This window comes from Malaya genurostris, chromosome 2 (assembly GCF_030247185.1).
Source record: "Malaya genurostris strain Urasoe2022 chromosome 2, Malgen_1.1, whole genome shotgun sequence".
Classification (NCBI taxonomy): Eukaryota; Metazoa; Arthropoda; class Insecta; order Diptera; family Culicidae; genus Malaya; species Malaya genurostris.
Genome location: NC_080571.1, coordinates 55,682,907 through 55,704,766, shown reverse-complemented (window position 1 = coordinate 55,704,766; position 21,860 = coordinate 55,682,907). Strand labels below are relative to the sequence as shown.

At 37.9% G+C, this 21,860-nt stretch overlaps 4 protein-coding genes across 5 annotated transcripts in view; 1 reads left to right on the top strand and 3 right to left on the bottom strand.

The window, feature by feature from the left end:
• Positions 1-1,860, bottom strand: part of LOC131432449 (actin-histidine N-methyltransferase) — a 359,207-nt gene extending 357,347 nt beyond the window's left edge. The window contains exons 1-2 of one of the 2 annotated variants that reach the window (XM_058598737.1): positions 1,663-1,860; positions 178-922 (exon numbers count right to left, since the gene is read on the bottom strand). In XM_058598737.1, coding sequence (XP_058454720.1) covers positions 178-878 — 701 coding nt within the window. In that variant the 5' untranslated portion in view covers positions 879-922; positions 1,663-1,860. The remainder of the gene's footprint in view (positions 1-177; positions 923-1,662) is intronic. The other variant, XM_058598738.1, reaches the window with a different exon arrangement.
• A 6,347-nt stretch (positions 1,861-8,207) lies between these two features.
• LOC131429756 (beta-1,3-galactosyltransferase 5) lies at positions 8,208-9,931 on the top strand. Its single transcript, XM_058594088.1, has 2 exons — positions 8,208-8,693; positions 8,762-9,931. The coding sequence occupies exons 1-2, from the start codon at positions 8,393-8,395 to the stop codon at positions 9,649-9,651; spliced, it is 1,191 nt and encodes a 396-aa protein (XP_058450071.1). The 5' UTR covers positions 8,208-8,392; the 3' UTR covers positions 9,652-9,931.
• A 150-nt stretch (positions 9,932-10,081) lies between these two features.
• Positions 10,082-11,982, bottom strand: LOC131429755 (acid phosphatase type 7). Its single transcript, XM_058594087.1, has 4 exons — positions 11,631-11,982; positions 11,150-11,560; positions 10,674-11,094; positions 10,082-10,558 (listed from the first exon to the last, which is right to left on the bottom strand). The coding sequence occupies exons 1-4, from the start codon at positions 11,846-11,848 to the stop codon at positions 10,256-10,258; spliced, it is 1,353 nt and encodes a 450-aa protein (XP_058450070.1). The 5' UTR covers positions 11,849-11,982; the 3' UTR covers positions 10,082-10,255.
• A 3,707-nt stretch (positions 11,983-15,689) lies between these two features.
• On the bottom strand, positions 15,690-17,004 carry LOC131432570 (uncharacterized). The gene is made up of 3 exons (XM_058598912.1): positions 16,726-17,004; positions 16,560-16,661; positions 15,690-16,504 (listed from the first exon to the last, which is right to left on the bottom strand). The coding sequence occupies exons 1-3, from the start codon at positions 16,860-16,862 to the stop codon at positions 16,051-16,053; spliced, it is 693 nt and encodes a 230-aa protein (XP_058454895.1). The 5' UTR covers positions 16,863-17,004; the 3' UTR covers positions 15,690-16,050.
• Positions 17,005-21,860: the final 4,856 nt, after the last annotated feature.

Below are 21,860 nucleotides of genomic sequence, written 5' to 3'. Positions count from 1 at the left end.
CACCTCATATGACACCCAATTTCCAACCTTTTGAATGTCTCTCAATGCTTTTAGGTACTAATTCTGAAACGGATCTTCATGCAGCAAAGCATTCCTTATGAGGATTTCGGAAAATTCGGTCACATGCAATGTTGCTAGTTACCAATATGACACTCACTAATTTTACTTTAGACTTACCAGTACAAATCGTAGGTGAAATTTTCCTTCAGCAGAGCTGTTTTCGGCTGAATAAACTTCTTGATGAACCCATACTGCCGAGCAATGTTCTTGCATTGTTTCAACGCCGATTCGAAGGCACTGGTTCCCTTCAGTTCGCCCATATCGGCCGGACTGAAGTACAGCACCGTCGAGTAGCGTTCAGGCAGCACATCCAGGTACGGTTTCCATGCACTGTTCGACTGGAAACGTTCCACAATCAGCATCAACGCCAACATCAGATTCGACAGATTCTGCTCCATCATCACCGGTATGTCCTTCATTATTTCCGGAATTTTGTTGTCCGCCGTGACGGAAAAGATCAGCTCCTTCGGCACGGTGATGAACAGTTCGCCGGCCTGAAAGTCTTTGGTCGCTTCCAGACCCAACTCAAACCCGGAAAATTCCGAAATTTTTAGTCCCTCGAACTGGCAACCGTGCTCTTTGGCCCACCGGCAGAACGCTTCAATATTGGTCTGTCGAGGTTTTCCGTTGTTGGTTTTCAGTTTCAGCTCCGATTCGACCTTCCGAATGCGTTCCAATATCGCGTGCATATCCTGGTACTGTTTGAACTGTTCGTTGATGGTCGTAGTTTTGAGAAAACTGAGCTTCATCAAGGAATCCACAAGCGTGTTCAGTTCGTTCTGCTTGCTCATAGATAATTTCTTGCCTCCGCTGGTCATCGTGTTCCCTCTGTATCTACTGTGATCAACCAATCAGGAATATACTACTCGATGAATGAAAGAAAAATGCATTGAAAAATATTGAGAATATTTCGAAATATTGAGATTACTTTGAAGAAATAAAATTCAAGAATAAACTCAATGTCAAAATACTGGTTTCATAATGTTTTTATTATATTGTAGTGTATCGAAGAGAAATTTTTCACTTCACTTAAACTGTCAATGTTGCGTTTCATGTTTGGAAAATAATAATTCTCGACGAAAAAATATTTTTCCCCCCAATTCTGACAGTTGGCATTTAAGTGAAGTGAGAACTGTTTTCAAAAATTAGGAAAAAAAATCTCCTGATACATATATTTCAGTAAATATGCAAGATCGTTCGACTGAAGTACTATAAAAATTAGCACATTCTCCATAAGTTATAAATGTAGAGTAATATAAATTCTCTCATTTTATTTTCTCGGTGCATTTGATTTTCCCACGAAAGTGCATACGTCCCGTAGCGGCGTGAATAAAAATAGAACATCATTATCGAAACAGGCCAGCCATACACGCACACGTCATAACAACACCGAGATGCACCCACATTTCCAATAAGAAATACACCAGGCCCATTTCATTCAAAATCGCTCACGTGCTTCGTAGAATACAGATTCACTTGCAACCTATATTGGCACTTTGGCGACCGGTTTTTATCATAAAATCGCCACCACTATCAAACCGGCTAAATCACTTTGACAGAGAGCTGATTGCTTTTCAGCAATATTTGAACACTTTTACCCACACTTTAGCACACTTGAACAAACCACAGATTTCCAGAAAATCGGGTATGCGAAACCCCACAGCACAACACGAGAAGCAAGAAAGAGATAATTATAATTTTATTTTCGTCAAAAAGTTTCTACGCGAACCGCAAGGAAGACAGATACCGCTATTTTGATTATTTACGTTTCACGATGTTGATTCTACGGAAGGGTGTCAGTCGAATTGCGAACGACAGTAGGTTATGCTGTGACAGCATCAGGCATGCACACAAGTTCGGTTTGTTTGCGAACGAATCGGAAAGCGGAACACATGCCGGTTGAGTTGTTTATAGGGGTGTCAAGAAAATATAATTAATTTGTGTAATGTTTCCCGCTGGTTCCTGAAACCGACGCATTTTGTTTTGGTGGGGTTCTTGTCAACAATATGTTAAGCTACGTTCATACCATACAATCAAACCACACTGGTGTCAAAAGTTAATTTCTTCAAACCCAATATAAATATAACTCTAATCTAGTATTCTCTATAAAACAAATTATTTAACCTCTTTTTGAATAAGAAAAAGAAATTGTGGTTTATAATAGTTTGAGTATATTCCACCGAAATCGATTCCTTATGTTGGTGCAACCACGTGAACGTGTGAACACTGCTTAAACACAGCATTTGACAGCGAACTATAACCAAAGTACCAAAATTTTCGGCTTCAAGCCAATTGTATGCAGATGACAATCGTGCCACCGGGGTGATGGTAACAGAGATATTTCGGGTACTTCATATATTTTGCCCAACTATCAAACTTGATGCATTTAATTGATGTTAAGTCATCAATTTGAAACTAATCACATTAAATTACCTATTGCGGAAGGGGTTTTCAAAGATATTACAACATTTCGTGGATATTTTTACGAAGTGGACCAAAATTACATCAATCCTAAAGTGGGCCAAAATACCTCTGTTACCCTATTCCCACATTATCAGATCCGAAAGAATTCCGAATCATTTCCGAATCGGCGAGAAATTTTCATTCGGAATTCCATGTGGAAATCATAATGAATTCCGAATAAATTCCAACTTCAGTGCAACAACCGATTCCGAATGAATTTTGCCAACAACTTGTTGGTTGATTCGGAAATCTGTCGGAATTGAGTGAGAAGATGCGGAGGGAAATGGCGTAAGTCGCGCAACACATTCATAGATTGAGCGAATATTCAATGACATTTATATTGTCACTGCCAATCGGATTGATCGAGCACCCAACTCAGGCGATAATTCTAGTACTGAAAAATCGTGTAGTCGAGCAGTAAGAATTCATTGCTCATTCCGTCATTTCGATAATGTGGGTTTTGTTGAAGAATTAGGGTAACAGAGGTATTTTGGCCATTTCATATATTTTGGCCCACCTAACAAACTTTTTGGATTTAACCGATGTTAAATAACCTATGTTGCATCAATTTGAAGATAATCACATTAAATTACCTATTGCCGAAGGATTTTTGATTCGGAAATCTGTCGAAATTGAGTGCGATGCGGACTGAATATCAATTCGTATTCTTTCCCGATTTTGCACGTTTTCGTGCTGGTTTTCAATTTATTTTTAAATAAATATTTAAATCATCAAGTTTTTCGGATATACTGAACTAGTAAATAACCAGTTCTTTTTAGAATTCCAGCATAAACTATCGAAAATCACTAGAAATTAACAAAAGGGCCTACCTTACTCAACATCATCCATTCCTCTAACTGGAGTATAGTGAGTATAGTGAACTTTTACACTAACACATTCATAAAATGAGCAAATATGTAATGACATTTATAATGTCACTGTCAATCGGGTTGATTGAGCACCCAACTCAGGTGAAAATTCTAGCCCTGATAAATCATGCAGTCGAGTAAGAATTCATTGCTCATTCCGTCAATGTGCGCACCCATACAATTGGCATGATATGTTGAATGTGATTACGTGCGATGGCGTTGCTGAACCAAAGATAAACTCAAGATGGAATAGTCTATGATTTCTCATGTACCCTCAACGATTTCGGTTCACTGTCAGTTGTACTTCAATTATTATTTGAAACAAACTAACAAGCTTCGAATCGCTACATGCGTCGTAACTATGACAGACATTGCAGTTCTCCGCTGCATATCGAGTGGATTTTGCTGCAGAAAAACAAAAATCAACTAGAATTATTGCTAAGAATCGGTTCAGTTTGCAATATTCTTATCTTGCGAAGCATTAAAGTGAATGGATGTTACAACATATTCAAATGTTTATCGACGTTTATTAACGAAGGGTCAACAAAATTACACTATTACTAAGTTCACTGGTTCACGATCAATGGTCCGATATTTTTCGATTAATCGTATGGGACATCGTAGTCTTGAGTTTATCTTTGGCTGAACTGAAGATTGATTTCTCTCTAAGCTGACAGGGTCTGTTTCGGCTTTAACTAAGCGTACTGTTTGTTTGGTATGACGGATCTGGCAAAATTTGTAGATCGGTCGCAACGATGCAGAAATCATCGAATTTCCGGGCCCCTGACAAAGCCCGGTCCTTGGGGGATTCCCCTTTCCAGGCCTTTCATTGTGCCTGCTATACTTTCTGAATATTTCATTCAAAAAACAAATTTATCATTGGATTGCTAACCAATTGATTTTTCAAATAGCCGTATGAGCAAGAGATAGTTTCTGTCTTTTCCGATTATTGTGACGCGTTGATAAAAGTTTTCGTAGATGTACAATTCTGTTTGGAAGTCGAAGGTTTCGGTAATCAATTTATACAAAAGTTGAGTGATAATCATGGAACCCGCTTAGTAATTAATAAAAGATAAATTACCCAAAGAGAAACCACAGACTAACAGACAGAACACACAAATATTCCTCTGAATATATATCAACCTAATCCCATAATTTAATTATCTACTGTTGAATTTTTTCGCGTTGAATTTATCCTCTCCTGTCTTCAAACGAAAAGCTACAAATCGCTTTATTAAAGAATGTTTAAATTTATAATTTGGTTTCAGGCATAGTATAGAGTTCAATTGCTGTCAACTTTTTCCACCTCAACGTATTCATCGCCACATTAGTAAAATAATCTGACTTTTTTCCATTTGGAAAAGGAAACTTAAAAAAAATCTAGTTATTATATTTCATCAACATTTCTACAGTTTGACTTACGCCATTCTCATTGCTGCTTTGATAACAAAACACGAAATATCTCATTCATGTTGAACGCAAAATCAGAATATTATTTTAATAAATTTTTTAGCCGAATCAATGTTGAAATGTTCCGTAAACTTGACGTCGTGTCCCTTAATATGACTTACTTACAATTAATGTTGTTGTTCCGTAACCGTTCCATGCCGGTGATAGTCGCCTGATGCCACGTGTGAATCGCCTTTACATATTGTTTTGTTTTCATCAGGAAATATATTGGTCAACCATTTTTCACTAGAGTCGCCGTTCATTTTTTACCGGGCATAGAAACCTTCATTACCGGATCTTTTGGTAACCGGAAAAAAGTCAAGTTTTGATAGAAATGCTTAGTGCGACCACAGTATGGATCACAACAGTTCCTTTTTTTTCGTAAAACTAAACACATTTTCGAGTTTTCACTAATTTAACAAATCTTTTTTAGTTACACTTTAATTCACTAAAACGAAAACCGGCTTGATGCTGATTTTAATTACACAGTGCTGCCACTATAAACATTTATTACAAATGAGGTTGAAAATAGAGTGAAACATTCTCTGAAAATTTTCATTTTCATTGGTGAGCTAAAATTATACATTTTATTAAACTTGTTTTCTGATTTTCTCTTTACTTGGCATCATTGCACGCATGCCCTGCAAAAGTTGTTTCTTTTCACAATGTGCGAATAGTAACATTAAAATCAGCCAATCAAAAACTGGTCCATTTTGGAACAAATGCAGCCCCCTCAGTTGTCAGGTCTTGTCTTAGATTCGTACGAATGATGTTCGAATGCATGTATCATTCGTAACTAAACCGTCATGCATTCTAGCGTTTCGCATATGGCTAATCAAGAGAAATTGAGTGATTTCTTCATGTCTAAGCCTTTTTTTTAGAAGATTACTAACTTTTCAATATTTTGAGGTAAATGAGCCGCGTTTGAATACGTTCGAGTGAAAATAAGAATGGCTTGTTCGTATTAGTACTGTAGCCCACATTATCAGATCCGAATCGATTCCGAATCAATTCCGAATCGACGAGAAATTTTCATTCGGAATTCCATGTGGAAATCAGGTGAAATTCCGAATCAATTCCATCTCCAGTGCAACAACCGATTACGAATGAATTTCGCCTACAACCGGTTGATTCAGAAATCTGACGGAATTGAGTGAGAAGATGCGGACTGAATTGTCAATTTCTCTTCTTCTTCTTTCCCGATTTTGCATGTTTTCGTGCTGATTTTTAGTTTATTTTCAAATGAAAACATTACATAACTGAATATACACATTTAACTCTTCATGTTTTTCGGATATACAGAACTAATAAATAACCAGTTCTTCTTAGAATTCCAACATAAACTGTTGAAATTCGCTGGAAATTAATAAACGGCCTACCTTAGTCAGTCCATTCCTCTAGCTGGAGTATAGTGAAATGGCTTAAGTCGCCTAAATTTTACACTAATACATTCATAAAATGAGCGAATATTTAATGACATTTATAATGTCACTGTCAACCGGGTTGATCGAGCAGCCAATTCAGGCGAAAATTCTAGCACTGAACCGATCGAGCACTGAAAAATCATGCAGTCGAGTAAGAATTCATTACGCATTCCGTCATTTCGATAATGTGCACTGAAATGAAAATCTTATTTATATTCATTAGAATTGTCATATGAATCATATGCACAATATAATTTATAGAAGTTATATGGAAACCTATAATCGTTATTTAAAGTGTACGTTAAATGTAAATAGACTTTATCATAATGAAAATTCCATATAATTTATATGGAAATCCGATGAAACCTCACACGTTACATAATTTTTATTCATTGGATGTGTAATATAAATCGTATGTAGATGATATTCCATAAAACATATATGACAACTTATGACCATTAATGGAACTGTATATAAAATCTAACTTATGTTCAATAAATTTTATATCCTAATAATCTTTATGATATTAATAAGATTACCATATACAAGTTATGCGAAAAGTCGATAAAACTTAAGCCAATATAATTTTAATATTCATTACATTTTTCTATGGATTGCATGCTTATTATATTTAATAAAAGTCATATGAAAACTTATAACCTTTATTGGAAGCGTATATAAAATCTGCAAAATGGATGAAAAAGGGAAACTGCTTTCTTAAGCTGAAGAAAATAGCAAGTTTTATTGCGATAATATTTTAACTTAGACATATAATGGAGTTTGTTTTTATGAAAACATATGCGTGAATAGTACTGCATGAAGCTGAAGAAAGAGTTGTGTCCTCGATATTCATCATATCATATAACTTCAGCAAACAGTTTTTTAGGAAGTCGTCAATGTTATTTTAAATCGCTGATAAGATAGCTCATTCAACTTCGTTCAAGGATATGCTCTAACGGACCATGAAATAAATATCCGGTACGTTTCATTACTCTGTCTATCTAGTAAGAGGATTTAATTTTTTGATTTTCAGTTTCGGAATCCCACTTCTCCTCCACAAATATCAGGAGGTGCTCCCTTACGGAACTGACCGATAGTATAGAATAAATCCTCAAAAAGTAGAAGTTTGCGATTATCTGCTATTCGTAGTGCATCTGATTCGTCTGGTAATAGTCAACATCAGATTAAATCAGTCAGTTCCAAAGAAGTAAGTGTAGTTTAAATATTAAAATGAAATTATACATATTATGGAACGCTTTATATACGAAAAATATAGCAATAAGTTTTTGATAATTATTTCTATTGTAGTTTTCGATTTCCATAAACACCATAATCCCAGTCTTTTTAATTTGAATCTTATACGTATCACTTGGTCAATCAAATGGCAATCATTTGATCTATTTATAACTGCTATATTGAACTGGTAAAACCTACATCAAAAGTTATATATGAATTTAAAAATATACTCCTATGATATAGATGAACCTATCTATATAAATTTGAAGTGAATTTAATATGCGCTTCATGAATTCTTCCAATGTATGTTGTGTGGATATCTAGTAATAGTTACAAGGCACGCCAATAAATTAGACTCAGGCTGGAAATTTCATTCGTTATATGACAACCTTGTGGAAATAACGTTAAGAAAAGTTTTATGTTTCAAAAGATTATCATATATATTTGACATGATGTTGAATACACCTTGTAGCTATCGTTGGAAATGCTAATAGTGAAAAATCATTAGAATATCATATAATGTGAAGAAGAAAATTTGGCTCAGTGTGGGAGGGACGTAAATAAGAATGAGGGTGACTAGCTAAAAAAAACTCAAAAGTTAGTAAAAATGGAAACTTTTTCGTTTCCGTGCTTCGGGTAGTTTTGGACTCAGTTTCGAATAGCCACCGGTAAGCGTGTACATTCGGTTGATCATCAATCATCGTCCATCGATGACCATAACAAAACGCCTACACTTACGAAGGGTTCAAAACTTTTTTTTTTCAATTTTCAGACTCAAATTCTTAGTGTCATATAATTATTATCAAACTACTAGTTATCTACAGTGAATTTAGAATTATCAATGCAACCGTATCAGTCGAATACAGTGCTAGCGTGCCATAGCTGTTGACCATGAGAAAGTTTCACCGTTTTCTAGCCTTCACCGTGGCCTTGCTCATCCTGTACCTGGTATATCGTTATTCCTTTAAAACCGACAGTGAAGAAAACTATTTGTTTTTGAAACCACTGGACACTGGCGCCGGCACGGGTCTGGCTGGAAGGGGATTCCTAACACTGCTTCAACCCGACGAACCGAAAGATATTCCAACAAAGCAAACAGCAGATCCGAACAGACTGATCGATTTGACTGACTTTCGGTACAGAATTGAAAACGATATTTGCAAGGAAAATGGCAGCTTTTCGGAGTTATTAGGTCTGCTGCGATGGGGTGTACAGGTCGAACGGAACAGTGATTGTATTTGTGTTGTCTTTCGATTTCAGGTGTCATTCTAGTCACGTCGTACGTCGGTCATGACTCGCTCCGTTCTGCACACCGACAGGCCATTTCGCAGCAGAAACTCATATCGATGGGAATGTTAAGGATTTTCTCACTGGCAAGCATTCCCGCGAAGGAAAAGTTTATAACACAAACTGCCATCGAACACGAGCAAAAACTGTTCGGAGATATCATTCAAGGGGAGTTCACTGAAGCCTACAGGAATTTAAGCTACAAGCATATAATGAACCTTAAATGGGGTACTGAACATTGTACAAGAGCTAAATTTCTGGTGAAAATGGACGACGATATCGTATTCGATCCGTTCTATATTCAGAACCACTTATCGGATTTGGACCAACAGAACAGAAAGCAACTGTTGGCTGGTTTTACGTTCACCAATAAAAAGGTTATTCGGATTGAAGCGAACAAATGGTTCGTGTCTAAGAGGGAGTTTAGCCGTGATGTCTACCCATCGTACCTGTCCGGATGGTTGTACATTACCAATCAACCGACGGCCCGTCAACTGGTGCTACAATCGGAACAGGTTCCGTTTTTCTGGATCGATGACACATACGTCACCGGAATTCTGGCGGAACGTGCTCGCATTACGCTCACCAATCTCAACCGGTGGTTCAGTGCCAACTCGGAGTTTCTGGACTGTTGCATTCGGGACATGAAGCGCTATTCGTACCAGTGTGACTATTATGTCGGCCCGAACGGGGGTAACAACAATCTGATAGTGGACTTTGTCCAGGAACTGGAACGATGCTACGACAATGCTTGCTACCAGCGGCCTAACGGGAAACCCCTGACGAAAACTTGCGTTGCTGAGTACAAACAGAATGTTCAGGATAATGGCAATCCGCAGGTCAGTCGGATGCGACTCAGGTAAACCCCATTGGACTGGATGTTATGTGTAAGTGTTTTTTGTAGTACTTGAAATAATAGTGGTGTGACCCTACCTAGAATGAACAAGCAAAACCGTCCAAAAATTGGTGGAAACAGTGGAGGTGCAGAGAGAAAAACTTGATGAGGACGTCATATAAAAAATTGATGTTTAGTTTCCTGTTAATGTTATCAATGTATTTCAATAAGCATTTGTCCTACCAGGTCTACGGGAAATTTCAATACTACCTCTCTACGCACCAGCTGTTTGCAGCCTTACAGTTAATTCAGATCTAAGTAATTTTTATAACGAGTTTCTTTGCTACTTGTGCCAAGTGTAGGAAAGTCTACTGTTTTAATAGAAATTGATTTTTTAAAGACATCACTCAACGAACCAAGCTGCCATTAGGTTTTAGGTTATTTAAATCGAACAAGTATTCCAAGAATCTGTGATAAGATATTTTACCAGCATTGACCACCCAAATTCAGATCGCATATATTCATCACTTTGGTAACATCGTTAATTCGAATTAGTGCACACAATTCCACCTACGAGAAGAAACTGTAGTAAATGTTTTACGTAAGAATAAATTTTATCCTAAAAAATTTGTTTAGTCTTGATTTGACCCGTCCTCTTGTAGCAGTTGCTTGTACGGCAAGTGCTGCTGCTTGACAATGGTGAAAGAATCGATGACAGCACCTTCTTTATCGACTGAAATCTGCTCGAAATACAGATGGGTCCGGTTCAACGCCTTCATACGAGTATAACCGTAGTCCTGGCTGTGAATAGCACTCCATTCGGGCATTTTGCGTATAAACGGTTCACGTCCTTCCTTGCAACCGGCCGAACCAGTAACCAAGTGGACCGGTGCCCGTGGGTTACGATACGGTTCATCGTGAGAACCATTGTAAACCTACGAAATGAGAAGTATTCAATTAAATGTGACCACATAAAAAAGACTGCAGCGTTGAAAACGATAAAACACAAATGCTCCGATAGTGCAAACAAACATATGGATCACGTTTTACCTTGTAGTCGTAGATAGGCCAAAGCCGCTCATACGAATGCTCGTGAGCCCAGATTTCCACGTCCACACCGTGCTCGTAAAACAGATCCTCCAGGCCAAACCAGTGCGTGAATGGAAGCCCAACGCGCACCAACGTTTCACTATGGGTGCAATCGTTATCATTCTCATTGCTGCAGTACATCGGCCGGTGACCGTAGGTCACAATCCATGGCTGTTGAGCGCGGTTTTCTGGTCGGTTTGCCTCCTCCAAATCACGTCGTAGCCACTCGTACTGATTAATCAACGTCTTCAGTCCGTAATTCATAAAGTAATAGACCTCAGTCGAGAATCCGATAAAATGCACCGGTCCCAGGTTAAAGCTGTACATCAGATTGTCCGTTCCACCCGGCATACTGAAGCGGGCACGGTAGTTGGAAAAATTGCTAAGAATCGAGAAGATTAATAGAAAAACACTAGCACCTAACATTTGCTACCTACTACTTCTCCTCGTGATTACCAGCGCACACCATATACGGGGTGTAGGCCGCAATCGTTTCGATCTGTTTCATGAACTGATCCCCGACCAGAGCATTCTCCGAGTTCATGTCGTAGGCAAAGTCCCCAACGTGCAGGATCGCATCGTACATGTGCCTTTGGGTATCCTCCTGTAACCTGGCCATCGATTGTGCATTCTCATTACCCATATCACCGAAAATGGCCAACGACGGAGCCCAATCGGAACCCTCCGGAACGGTGTGGAAATAAAACTCGGCCGACCAACCCATCTTACTGCCACAGTGATACTCATAGCGGGACGATGGTTGCAAATCCTTCAGCACCACCCGGTGAATGTATTGTGTGTGCCGCTGGGAACCTCCGTCGACGAATTTTTCCTCAGTACCCGTTTCTCTGATAAAGTCGTAAAATATCACACACAATACACCCCATTTTCATAACATCTAATCGAAACATTACTCACCGCAACGCATATCCACCGATTCCATACTCCACCATCGATTCGTTCGTTGCCGTCATGGTGCTCCAGGTAACAACGATTTCGTTCGTCGATTCACCGAAGGCCAGATGAACCTGTTCCGGTTGATAGTAGAAAACTTGGCCACTTGCCAATCGTGCCACGCTCAGTAACAGCACGAACGATGCTGTTATCGTTTCCGGAACCATGTTCCTACGAATCATTCCTGCAAACGATCACGGAACAATGATGCGTAATTTACGTCGTACGCGGAACCTAGAAATGAGCAGTTCTTTCTTTGTGATGTAGAACTTTTACTTTATGTGTTTTTCTTTGTACGACAATCACCGATAACAATACACTGAAAATTGAGACCAGGTAATTTTTGGGGTGTCATTGTCCACACTGAAATAAAAATCTTATTTTTATTCTTTAGATTTGTCACATAAATCGTATGCATTGAAAAATTCATAATTAATAATTTATATAACTGAATATATAAATTTAAATCCTCAAGTCTTTCGGATATATAGACCTAGTAAATAAACAGTTCTACTTAGAATTCCAGCATAAACTGTTGAAATTCGCTGGAAATTTAAAAAAAGGCCTACCTTAGTCAGTATCATCCATTCCTCTAGCTCCCACATTATCGAAATGACGGAATGCGTAATGAATTCTTACTCGACTGCATGATTTTTCAGTGCTCGATCGGTTCAGTGCTAGAATTTTCGCCTGAGTTGGCTGCTCGATCAACCTGATTGACAGTGACATTATAAATGTCATTGAATATTCGCTCATTGTATGAATGTGTTAGTGGAAAATTTTGGCGACTTAAGCCATTTCATTACACTCCAGCTAGAGGAATGGATGATGCTGACTAAGGTAGGCCGTTTTGTTAATTTCCAGCGAATTTCAACAGTTTATGTTGGAATTCTAAGAAGAACTGGTTATTTACTAGTTCTGTATATCCGAAAAACATGAAGATTTCAATGTGTATAATCAGTTATGTAATGTTTTCATTTAAAAATAAACTGAAAGTCAGCATGAAAACGTGCAAAATCGGGAAAGAAGAAAAAGAAGACAAATTGACAATTCAGTCCGCATCTTCTCACTCAATTCCGACTGATTTCCGAATCAACCGGTTGTAGGCGAAATCCATTCGGAATCGGTTGTTGCACTGGAGTTGGAATTGATTCGGAATTCATTATGATTTCGACATGAAATTCCGAATAAAAATTTCTCGCCGATTCGGAATGCATTCGGATCTGATAATGTGGGCTGGAGTGTAACGAAATGGCGTAATTCGCCTAACTTTTACACTTTTGCTCATTCCGTCATTTTGATATGACATGGGTTCTTCTTATTTTGTCGTTGATTTTTTTTTTTTGGGAAATTGATTCCGATGATCAGAAAAGGCGGGTGATTAATGTCACAGACATAACTGGAGGACGTGAATACAAATAAAATTTATATTCGTTCGTATTCACAACTGTTCCCGCTTGTGAGGAATTCTGGCGTCATTCAGAAGGCTGGCTGCTGTCAAAATTGTCCAGGCGAAATTGCGTCATTATCTCGCCGTACTTATCTTGTTTATTTCCCTCCTCTTTCTTTTTTCCTTTTTTTTATTCGACTCATTTGATATTCGTCAATCCCGCATGTACGCACAAAAAACTAATCTTGAGACGAGGTAATGAGATTGAAATGTTTGGTAGTAAGAAAGCAATGTTATTGGCAATAACATTTTCCATGATTAGTATATATGAAGTGCAATAACTTATTGCCTTTCATATGTCTCTTTTATTGAAAACATAAAACTAAGACGCTTAAAATGTAGAACCGAATCAAAACGGTTCTGCCAATCTTGTATGGCAAGAATCCGACTGAAATGAACCGTTAATAACCGCTAGGCGAAATTCTCTGCCGGAAACGGTTGTTGCATTGTTGCCAGACTTTTGCCGGAATTCTGGCTGAATTCCGGCAAAAATAGCTGACAGACATAGCCAGCCGTCTGGGGGGAAATCTGCCCGCCGCTTACAAGTGGGTTACTGCTTCGCTTCCAGAATTGTAACGGTGCATCTATATTGAAGATTGTCTTATTGGCGACAAATATTTTCTACCACACAATTAAATAACACAGAAAAAATTAGAGAAAATAAACGCAAACAGATGTGGATTATTCCATATCGGCTTTGCATATCGCAGTGAAAGAAACTATCAAAATGCTTTACTGAATCCATTTCAGCCATTCAGAAAGGCCAAATTGTGGAATTCTCTACGATATTAAACACTGTTCAGAGCAATTTACTCGAACGTGAGGCAGTCAAATGCTGACTTTATTGGCACTCGTTTGGTGCGAATTTTGCACAGCGGAAAGTGCACAAAGCTTATCAAATTATTCTAGATTTGCAATAAATTGATGATTTTTATCTCCGATTCGCAAAGAAGCGATCTTTATAGTTCTTTAGATAACATTTGAAGCCATTAAAAGGACTGATTTTGCATAATGTTCCCCATCGTTGTCTACTTTTCGTTGTATTTTGCACCAATGCAAACGACCTGCAGCAGGATGACGCAATCACTCTTATTCGAAACAAAACTGGCTCTGCGAACGTCCCACAGCAGAACTGTTTGATTCCATGCTGAACTGATTTAGGTTGAGAGCTTCCTTTTTACGTGATTTCGTTTGTAGCTTTTACACAAATGGACGGCCACAAAATAGCAACATATCGAACTTTGATGTCGATTATTTCATTTCTGATTTGCATATTTCAGTAAACGAAACTACACACATGCTTTACGGGATTCATTAATGGCATTCAGAAGGCTTGGCTTGGAAGAAATGGCTTTTTTTCGCACTCGTTTATTGCAAATTTTGCACTCGTTTATTGCAAATTTTGCACTCGTTTATTGCAAATTTTGCACTTTGAAAAGTGCACAAAGGTAATCTAATTATTCTAGATTTGCACCAAACTGATGATTTTTTATACCCGATTTGCAAAGAAGCAATCTTTATAGTTCTCTGGATAACATTTGAAGCTAACTGATTTCGCATAATGTTCTCATTCGTTGTCCATTTTCCTTTGTATTTTGCTTCAATGTATCAGAAGAATGACGCAATCGTACTGGCAGCCGTCGGGTGCTCATGGCTGTCCAGGCAACCAAAACGCCGTGTGGGAATGGGCAGCTTATACCTACCCTCTCAGCAGGCCGTTCAATTTTGTTGATTTTTGAGCGCTTGTTGAACGATATATTGCACGAAATATTCGTTCCATTTGCTGGAACGGTTTGTTGTTGTTTTTTCTCTTGCAAAAATAGTGTGAAAATTAAGTGTTACCTTTCCAAAGAAAAAAATTTGTTGTTATTCTACGTGAAGTAGAAGTATTGTGCAGGTATGTGTTGTTAGTTTAAACAAATAAGTGGAAAAAACTTCAGAAATTCTGCAGTAAAACTAGTCCAACGGGGCTCCAACTCCTCATGTTAAAAATGGCTCAACAATGGACCTCTGTCTGCTGGGTTTGTTGAACGAAAAAAATGGCATTCGGTTCAACGGTCTGTTTGAAAAACGACAAACGAAGGTCCCGTGTTGGCCTCCCGTTGAACGATTGATTGGACTTTCATTGGACCAATGATCCAACGTATTGGACCAATGAAGGACCACCGTTGAACGTTTTTTTCTAAGTGGGTAGAGTTATACTTACTGCTGAAAACCAAGTGAAGTGATTGTGACCCTTATTATCGGTATCACTTCACGGTGAAAATCGAGTGAAGTGAATTTAGGTCCACTCCTTAGCACGGAAGTCGCTCCAAAGACAAAAGTAATTATTTGGATGAACTTGATGTCATTATGAACATCACGTCACCAACATTTCGTTAAAAAAATGAGTTTTTTTCCACTACAGTGATCACTTTACTATGCGTGATACTGGTAATAGGGAAAACCAAGTGAAGTAACATGTAAGTGAAGACTCTCTGGCCGTAATTGGATAGTAGTCATTTATGGGGTTTGGTATCACAAGGGTTAAACTGACCAAACAAATCCCTCGTATTTCATTTGTATTCCCCATAACGCTAGCAAAATCAAAGGTAGCTATGATTCGATCGAACCACATTCGATCGAAAAAACGATACGACGTTATTCAGAATAAGGGCGGTTGTAATCGGTTCTGTTATCTCCGAGAGAATTGAGCATATAGATGAATCGTAGTAAGATACACATACATGCATACAAATAGAGACATTTCCCGATCTCTTCGGACTGAATCGAAGGGTATATAACTTAAGTAGTTTCCGGTTCTTCGATCTAAAGTCGATTTTCCAGCAATTTTATATCCTTCCCATAGAAAAAGACAAAAACAAAAATATATTTCGGAAGCACATTTCCAATGTAGTTGTTCATCATCCTAGTTCACATTGCAAGAAAAATCCTTCACAAATATGCGGAGTGACATTTACTTCGCCATTCGGACAAATACTGGAGAAACTTTTTATATTCATCTACCTTCTTCTCCAGTCCTTTCACATAATTCTCCAGTTGTGAACATTTTTGGGCATAAGTCGCAGCCTGCCGTACCAGAACTCGAACCTCTAAGACATCATCCGTAATATCGGTGCTACATATTCCTAGCAGCACCGCTGCGTCAATCTCAAATTGTAGTTTCTGTTCCGGCTGTTCCATTAGAGATACTGCATACTCGCCTGGTATACCTTTTAACATTCGAAGGTAGCACTGGAGTTCATTACTCTCGTAAGATAATTTAAGCATCCATTCAAAGCCGCTACAACCTTGGGGAATTGATTCGTAAAAACTAAATTTGTCGATGGTTTCTCTGAACCTCTCCATGCGAAAGAGAAAAACTGTTGGTTCGGGAAAAACAGCACGACTGTACAAGGATTATACATAATTATATCATAAAAACAACTAAAATTCAACATTACTTCTTATTCGTGAAATCCAATGGTTCCACATTTATAACTGGCTTCAAACGAAACAACTCGACACTTTTACCAAACTCTATCAACTCATTCAATGTCGCAGCGCTGAAAGAGGAAATAATTAGATACTAATTAAAACGGTCTACTTTGTTCTCAAACTATTACTCACGTTTTGTCCTGGTCTGACAAGGATTTCAACTTTTCGTGTAATTTCGCTAATTCAATTTTATCGTTATCCAGCATCTTCAAGGTCGCTTGTTCCTGTTCGATTAATGTTTGGAAATGGATGGTATTTTCGGTAATCATCGTTTCGAGTAACTCACAGTTGCGTGTTCTCTCTTTGTTCAGTAAAGCAATGTTAGCTTTGGCCGTCGTTTCAACATTTTGGTCCCATTGATCGTTTAGACGTTGTAGATCCAGTTTTAAGTTCTGTTCAAAAGTTTCACATCTTTTGCCTAAAAAAACAAGTTATAGTGCTAGAAAATGATGTTCAATTGTGTTACTGTATGATGAGAATCCTTTGTTATGTCGTTTTTACCTGAGAAATTTGCAAGTATCCCAGGATAAATTCTAAGTGCTTAAGATTAATTTCTAATTTGAATAAAATGAACTCGATTAATTATCGAAATCGCGGAAAAGTAGTAATGGTAAAGAACTTGACGCTATAAAAATAACTGCACACGTGCAAAACTTTAATACAAGCTTGGCGAAGAGAACGAGAATCTTAAATATCGAAATCCGTTACGCTAGTATGCACACTGAACATCAAGTTTACCTATTTTTTTTGGAGAAATCACTTATTGTCGAGCTCTTCTATAAGCTACCCAAAATTAGGTCGTTATCTACTCAAACTTTGACTTGATCATAAAAAATGGGTAGCGTGCTTTGCCATGGTATAACATTTTGGGTAAACTTACATTTACCTGAATTTTAAGGTCATCACTCGTTACCTAAAATTGGGGAGATGCACTTTAGTTGATTTTGGGTAAGTTTTGACCCAAAATTAGGTAGTGAAGACCCAACCAAGGACGGAAAAAATCAATCATCACCCTGAATACACACGATCATCTTTCACTATGCATCATCGTTCCATTGCGTACTCAATAATACATAACAGAGTCACTCAAACTCGTTCGGTATCATACTGCGTGCGATGGCGGAGAATAAGAGAATTGAAAATCGCAAAATTTTGAAACACGAACCCAATTGCCAATGCATGAGTTAAAGAGTGCCAGCGAACATCATCGGAAGCGATTATGTTCGTTCGTAAAAATGAACCAACTGTTCGTGTGCAATCGAAAATCCGAACGATTGACAAGTGTGACTGGATATATTCAGCAGGAGTTAGATCGAAACGATCTGTTGTAGGGAAGGGTGGAAAAAAACTGGCTATGGCAAGATTGCATGATGAGTTCGGTCGGCTGAATATAAGTTTTTGCTTGAAGGGCAATGTGCATTATGATGATCGTTACATTGCCAGTTATGTTAACATGTTACAAGTTTGATGTGCTATTCTAGTCAGAGTTAATTAGGTCTTTTAAGACAAATAAGATGAGATTGTTAGTTGACGAATGAGGAAATCAATTAGTTCCAACTCTAACAAATTTGTCCGCCGATCATCGGTGCATTTCATATAAGTTTGTTTTGGAAATCTGGACATAATCATAACTGTATCTTCATGTAAAACCTCTCAATAGGCATAATATTCCAAAGCAGTTGTTCCCTTTGTTGCTTGCTCAATCTTCTCAAGCAACAGTTTATGCATTTCTGTTAATCATATCAATCAATGCATATTCTGACTCATTTCAGGAAGATCAAACAAGTAACACTGGGAAAACCTTCCTTCGAAAAATCTTCATACCACCAGTGTTTGCATTATAATGTTAACGAAATGTTTTTGATTTCCTGAGATTGATATTGGGTGCTGATCAGTGCTGCACAATTATCACCTAGTCCACCTCCGCTAAGTATGGGGAAAATTTCTTTCCTTTCAATATCACTACAGTAATATTATTTAAATACACACATGATTATGAATGATCATTCTCACTATTATCAGCCATGCAGCGATTTGCACTAGCAGATGATGATATTCAGATGTCGGAAGTCCAGTACGCAATAGCAATATGCGCAATAGGATACAGCGAAAAAAACAATACAATCTGAATATTGATTATAGAGACAAAGGACTTTGTTTTAATTCTAGGGTTGATTAAATCTCATGGTCTAAGTAACTTTATTGCCCTTATTAAACGCTATTTAGCACGAATTTTGTGTATAGAAGTAACAAGAGTGCAAATATTTGTGCGCAGCACTTGAACCAGCCCTCTACTGGGAAGCCTGTTGGCTACGATAACACTTGCTACAGCACTCTTCCACCGAGCTGGTTTGAGCGCTTGTTTGTGTTCGCTCTAGCCAAGTTCTCCGCTCCTGTTACTTCGGTGTATGAAAAGCAAGCAATAGTGACATATTTTTTTAAACCTGCATAAAAAATGTACCTGCAATTTACTCTGCATGAAACATGCTTCGTGATTGAAGTTATAATTGTCATTATAATTGTTTTTAATCACAGAGTGGCATATTAAGATCAGATTTAAATTGATTTTCAATACATCACCCACCATATTGAATTTCAGCATTTTCAGTGAGAATCTCTGCATGACTGATAATAGTGAGAATGTTTTTGAATGATTATGATTTTATTATCACGTTCGAGTTTATGGATCATCACTTCTTGTCAAGTACTGATACTTTTTTGAGTTTCATTGAATTCTTGAATGATTACGACATTCTATTCAGTTTTGTTTTCGAAGTTTTCGATAAAAAGACACTGAAATAAATTAGTTTGAATAGGAAAAAGTTTGGTTGGAAAACTTTATTTCCTTAGCCATATTATAAAAAAATTATTGCCCCATTACCCAATCACCAGACTGGTGATACACGATCACCTTCTGTGATTGCTAAATTTCTGGTGATCACCGCTTGATCACCGTACGTGATCCCTCCTCCGATACCCCAGAGGACAAATTTAGTTTCACTTAAACAACACCATAATTGACATATTAGACGAAAATTGGGAACTACTCTATGTTCATCGAATTTTAATTTATTGGGTGCTGATGGGACTAACATACACCAAGCGGTTATATTAATAATTTTAGACTATTAAAAAATCACGATTCAGGGTTTTAGATACAAGGAATAATATTGTTAACAGAATGTTTCCGCTGATTTGTAAACAACAACAGTTGAAATGTTTATTATTTTGGATAGCGCATGCGTTATTATAAAGAATTATTCCTATTTTTTTCGATATGTGTTATATTTATATAACCCCCCACTCAATATCTGTTAGTAGCTTTCAAACGGGATGCTTGCGGAAATCGGTTCAACCATATCTGAAAAATGGGACTCGGAGGATCCGTTTGAAAGTCGGATTTTGCAGCAATTCTTTTACCTCTCTATAGGGAAAAGCAATATATTCAGTTTGGTCCAGTAATTTTATTGTTATCGTGTGTTCCCTAACGGTTTCGAGAAAACGCGCAAAGGGAATATCTCCGAAAGAATTGTAAGACTGATTTTCCAATTTTGCATTCATGATTTCTTATAATTATTTATCGATTGAAGCAAACATTGTTCATTCATTTCTTTTGCTCTCTTGTAATATGCTGTTACAAAAGTTGAAAATATAATGTGCATAGAAAATAGGTTTTCAGTTGAAAATGTTAGTTCCTTTCGGCAACTGTCAAGCCTCTACTGAAATATAGCAAATCGAGATACTACAATCACCTGAAAATACGGTATCATAAATTTTCTAGGTGAGCGGGCCACTAGAAACAACATCGTGAAAACTGCAAATAATGTCGCTTTAATTTAGAAAATAACAACTTTTTTCACATATTTGCAGCATGAATCAAAAATGCACTTAAACTTCCCGTCGGCTCGTGAAATCACCCCACGGATACGATTATTTTGCGCCTGCCTTCATTATACTCCAGAGCGTTAAAAGAATGGATCGTCTTGAATCACGATTCAAAATACTTGCAAATATTCGGATTGCCGAGCGAGTTAACTCATCATTGGTTCGGATTGGTTCCGAACATGTACTAAGCAGAATTCAAATGGCAGCGCTCCATAACGAATGAAAGAGAGAATAAATGCGAGAGAATTAACTATTGCGCTTTGCCGATCGGGTGTTACTTGAGGCAATCGGGTGTTCGGCAGAAGCACACTTATGAACGAATAAAATCGAGTGACTCGCATCAGGTAGAAACGTGTCTATGAGTGCTAGCCGAGTGAAAATAGATATGATTATTCCCTTCCTTGGACCCAACATTAGGTGATAAGAGTGCACATAGGTATAATTGCATATATCTCGGTTGATTTTTCATTGGGGCGTATAAGCAAGTGATAGTTTCTCTATAATCACTCTCTCTTTCGATTATTGTGATCTGATTAAAAAGATTTTCTTTGATATCACTATTCTGATTGAAAGTCGAAAGTTTCGGGTATCATTTCATACAAAGAGTTGAGTAATAAACGTGGAAACCGCTTGGTAATTAATAGAAGAGAAAGTAAACAAAGAGAAACTGTCACTTGCTTGAACTTCAATCGTCGGGAGCAGCGGTCGTCAATAATGAGAGCAGACCTTTTGCGTGGTACCAAACCTCAAACGCTCAGGTCGTACTCTCATTTGGACTTCAGCCGTCAGGTGGAGCAGTTGGCAATGAAAGCAGACCTTTTGCGTGGTTTCAAACCTCAAACGCTCAGGTTGTGCTTTCATTAGGACTTCAATCGTCAGGTGAAGCAGTCGGCAATGCTTTCATATGGACTTCGATCGTCAGGTGGAGCAGTTGGCAATGAAAGCAGACCTTTTGCGTGGTAAAAAGCCTCAAACGCTTAGGTCTTGCTTTCATTTGGACTTCAATCGTCGGGAGCAGCGGTCGTCAATAATGAGAGCAGACCTTTTGCGTGGTACCAAACCTCAAACGCTCAGGTCGTACTCTCATTTGGACTTCAGTCGTCAGGTGGAACAGTGGTCAATGAAAGCAGACCTTTAGCGTTGTACAAAACCTTAAACGCTCAGGTCGCAGTGCCAGTTTCCCTTCGAAGAAGATCGATTACATCATCCTGTTGGTGGTCGTTTGCATTGGAGCAAAATACAACGGGAAATGGACAACAATGTGGAACATTATGCAAAATCAGCCCTTCTAATGGCTCTAAATGTTACCTAAAGAACTATAAAGATTGTTTCTTTGTAAATCGAAAACTAAAATGATTTTATCATAAAGAACTATACTGGTT

Bases quoted from the DNA above. Each gene is read 5' to 3' on its own strand.
- LOC131429756 (XM_058594088.1), top strand. From the start codon at position 8,393: ATGAGAAAGTTTCACCGTTTTCTAGCCTTCACCGTGGCCTTGCTCATC. The intron at 8,694-8,761 runs GTCTGCTGCGAT...TTTCGATTTCAG, and splicing joins CAGCTTTTCGGAGTTATTAG to GTGTCATTCTAGTCACGTCG.
- LOC131429755 (XM_058594087.1), bottom strand. From the start codon at position 11,848: ATGATTCGTAGGAACATGGTTCCGGAAACGATAACAGCATCGTTCGTG. The intron at 11,095-11,149 runs GTAGGTAGCAAA...CTCGATTCTTAG, and splicing joins GGTAATCACGAGGAGAAGTA to CAATTTTTCCAACTACCGTG. The intron at 10,559-10,673 runs GTAAAACGTGAT...CTCATTTCGTAG, and splicing joins GGCCTATCTACGACTACAAG to GTTTACAATGGTTCTCACGA.
- LOC131432570 (XM_058598912.1), bottom strand. From the start codon at position 16,862: ATGATTACCGAAAATACCATCCATTTCCAAACATTAATCGAACAGGAA. The intron at 16,662-16,725 runs GTGAGTAATAGT...TTCCTCTTTCAG, and splicing joins TTGTCAGACCAGGACAAAAC to CGCTGCGACATTGAATGAGT. The intron at 16,505-16,559 runs GTAATGTTGAAT...ATCCTTGTACAG, and splicing joins TTGGATTTCACGAATAAGAA to TCGTGCTGTTTTTCCCGAAC.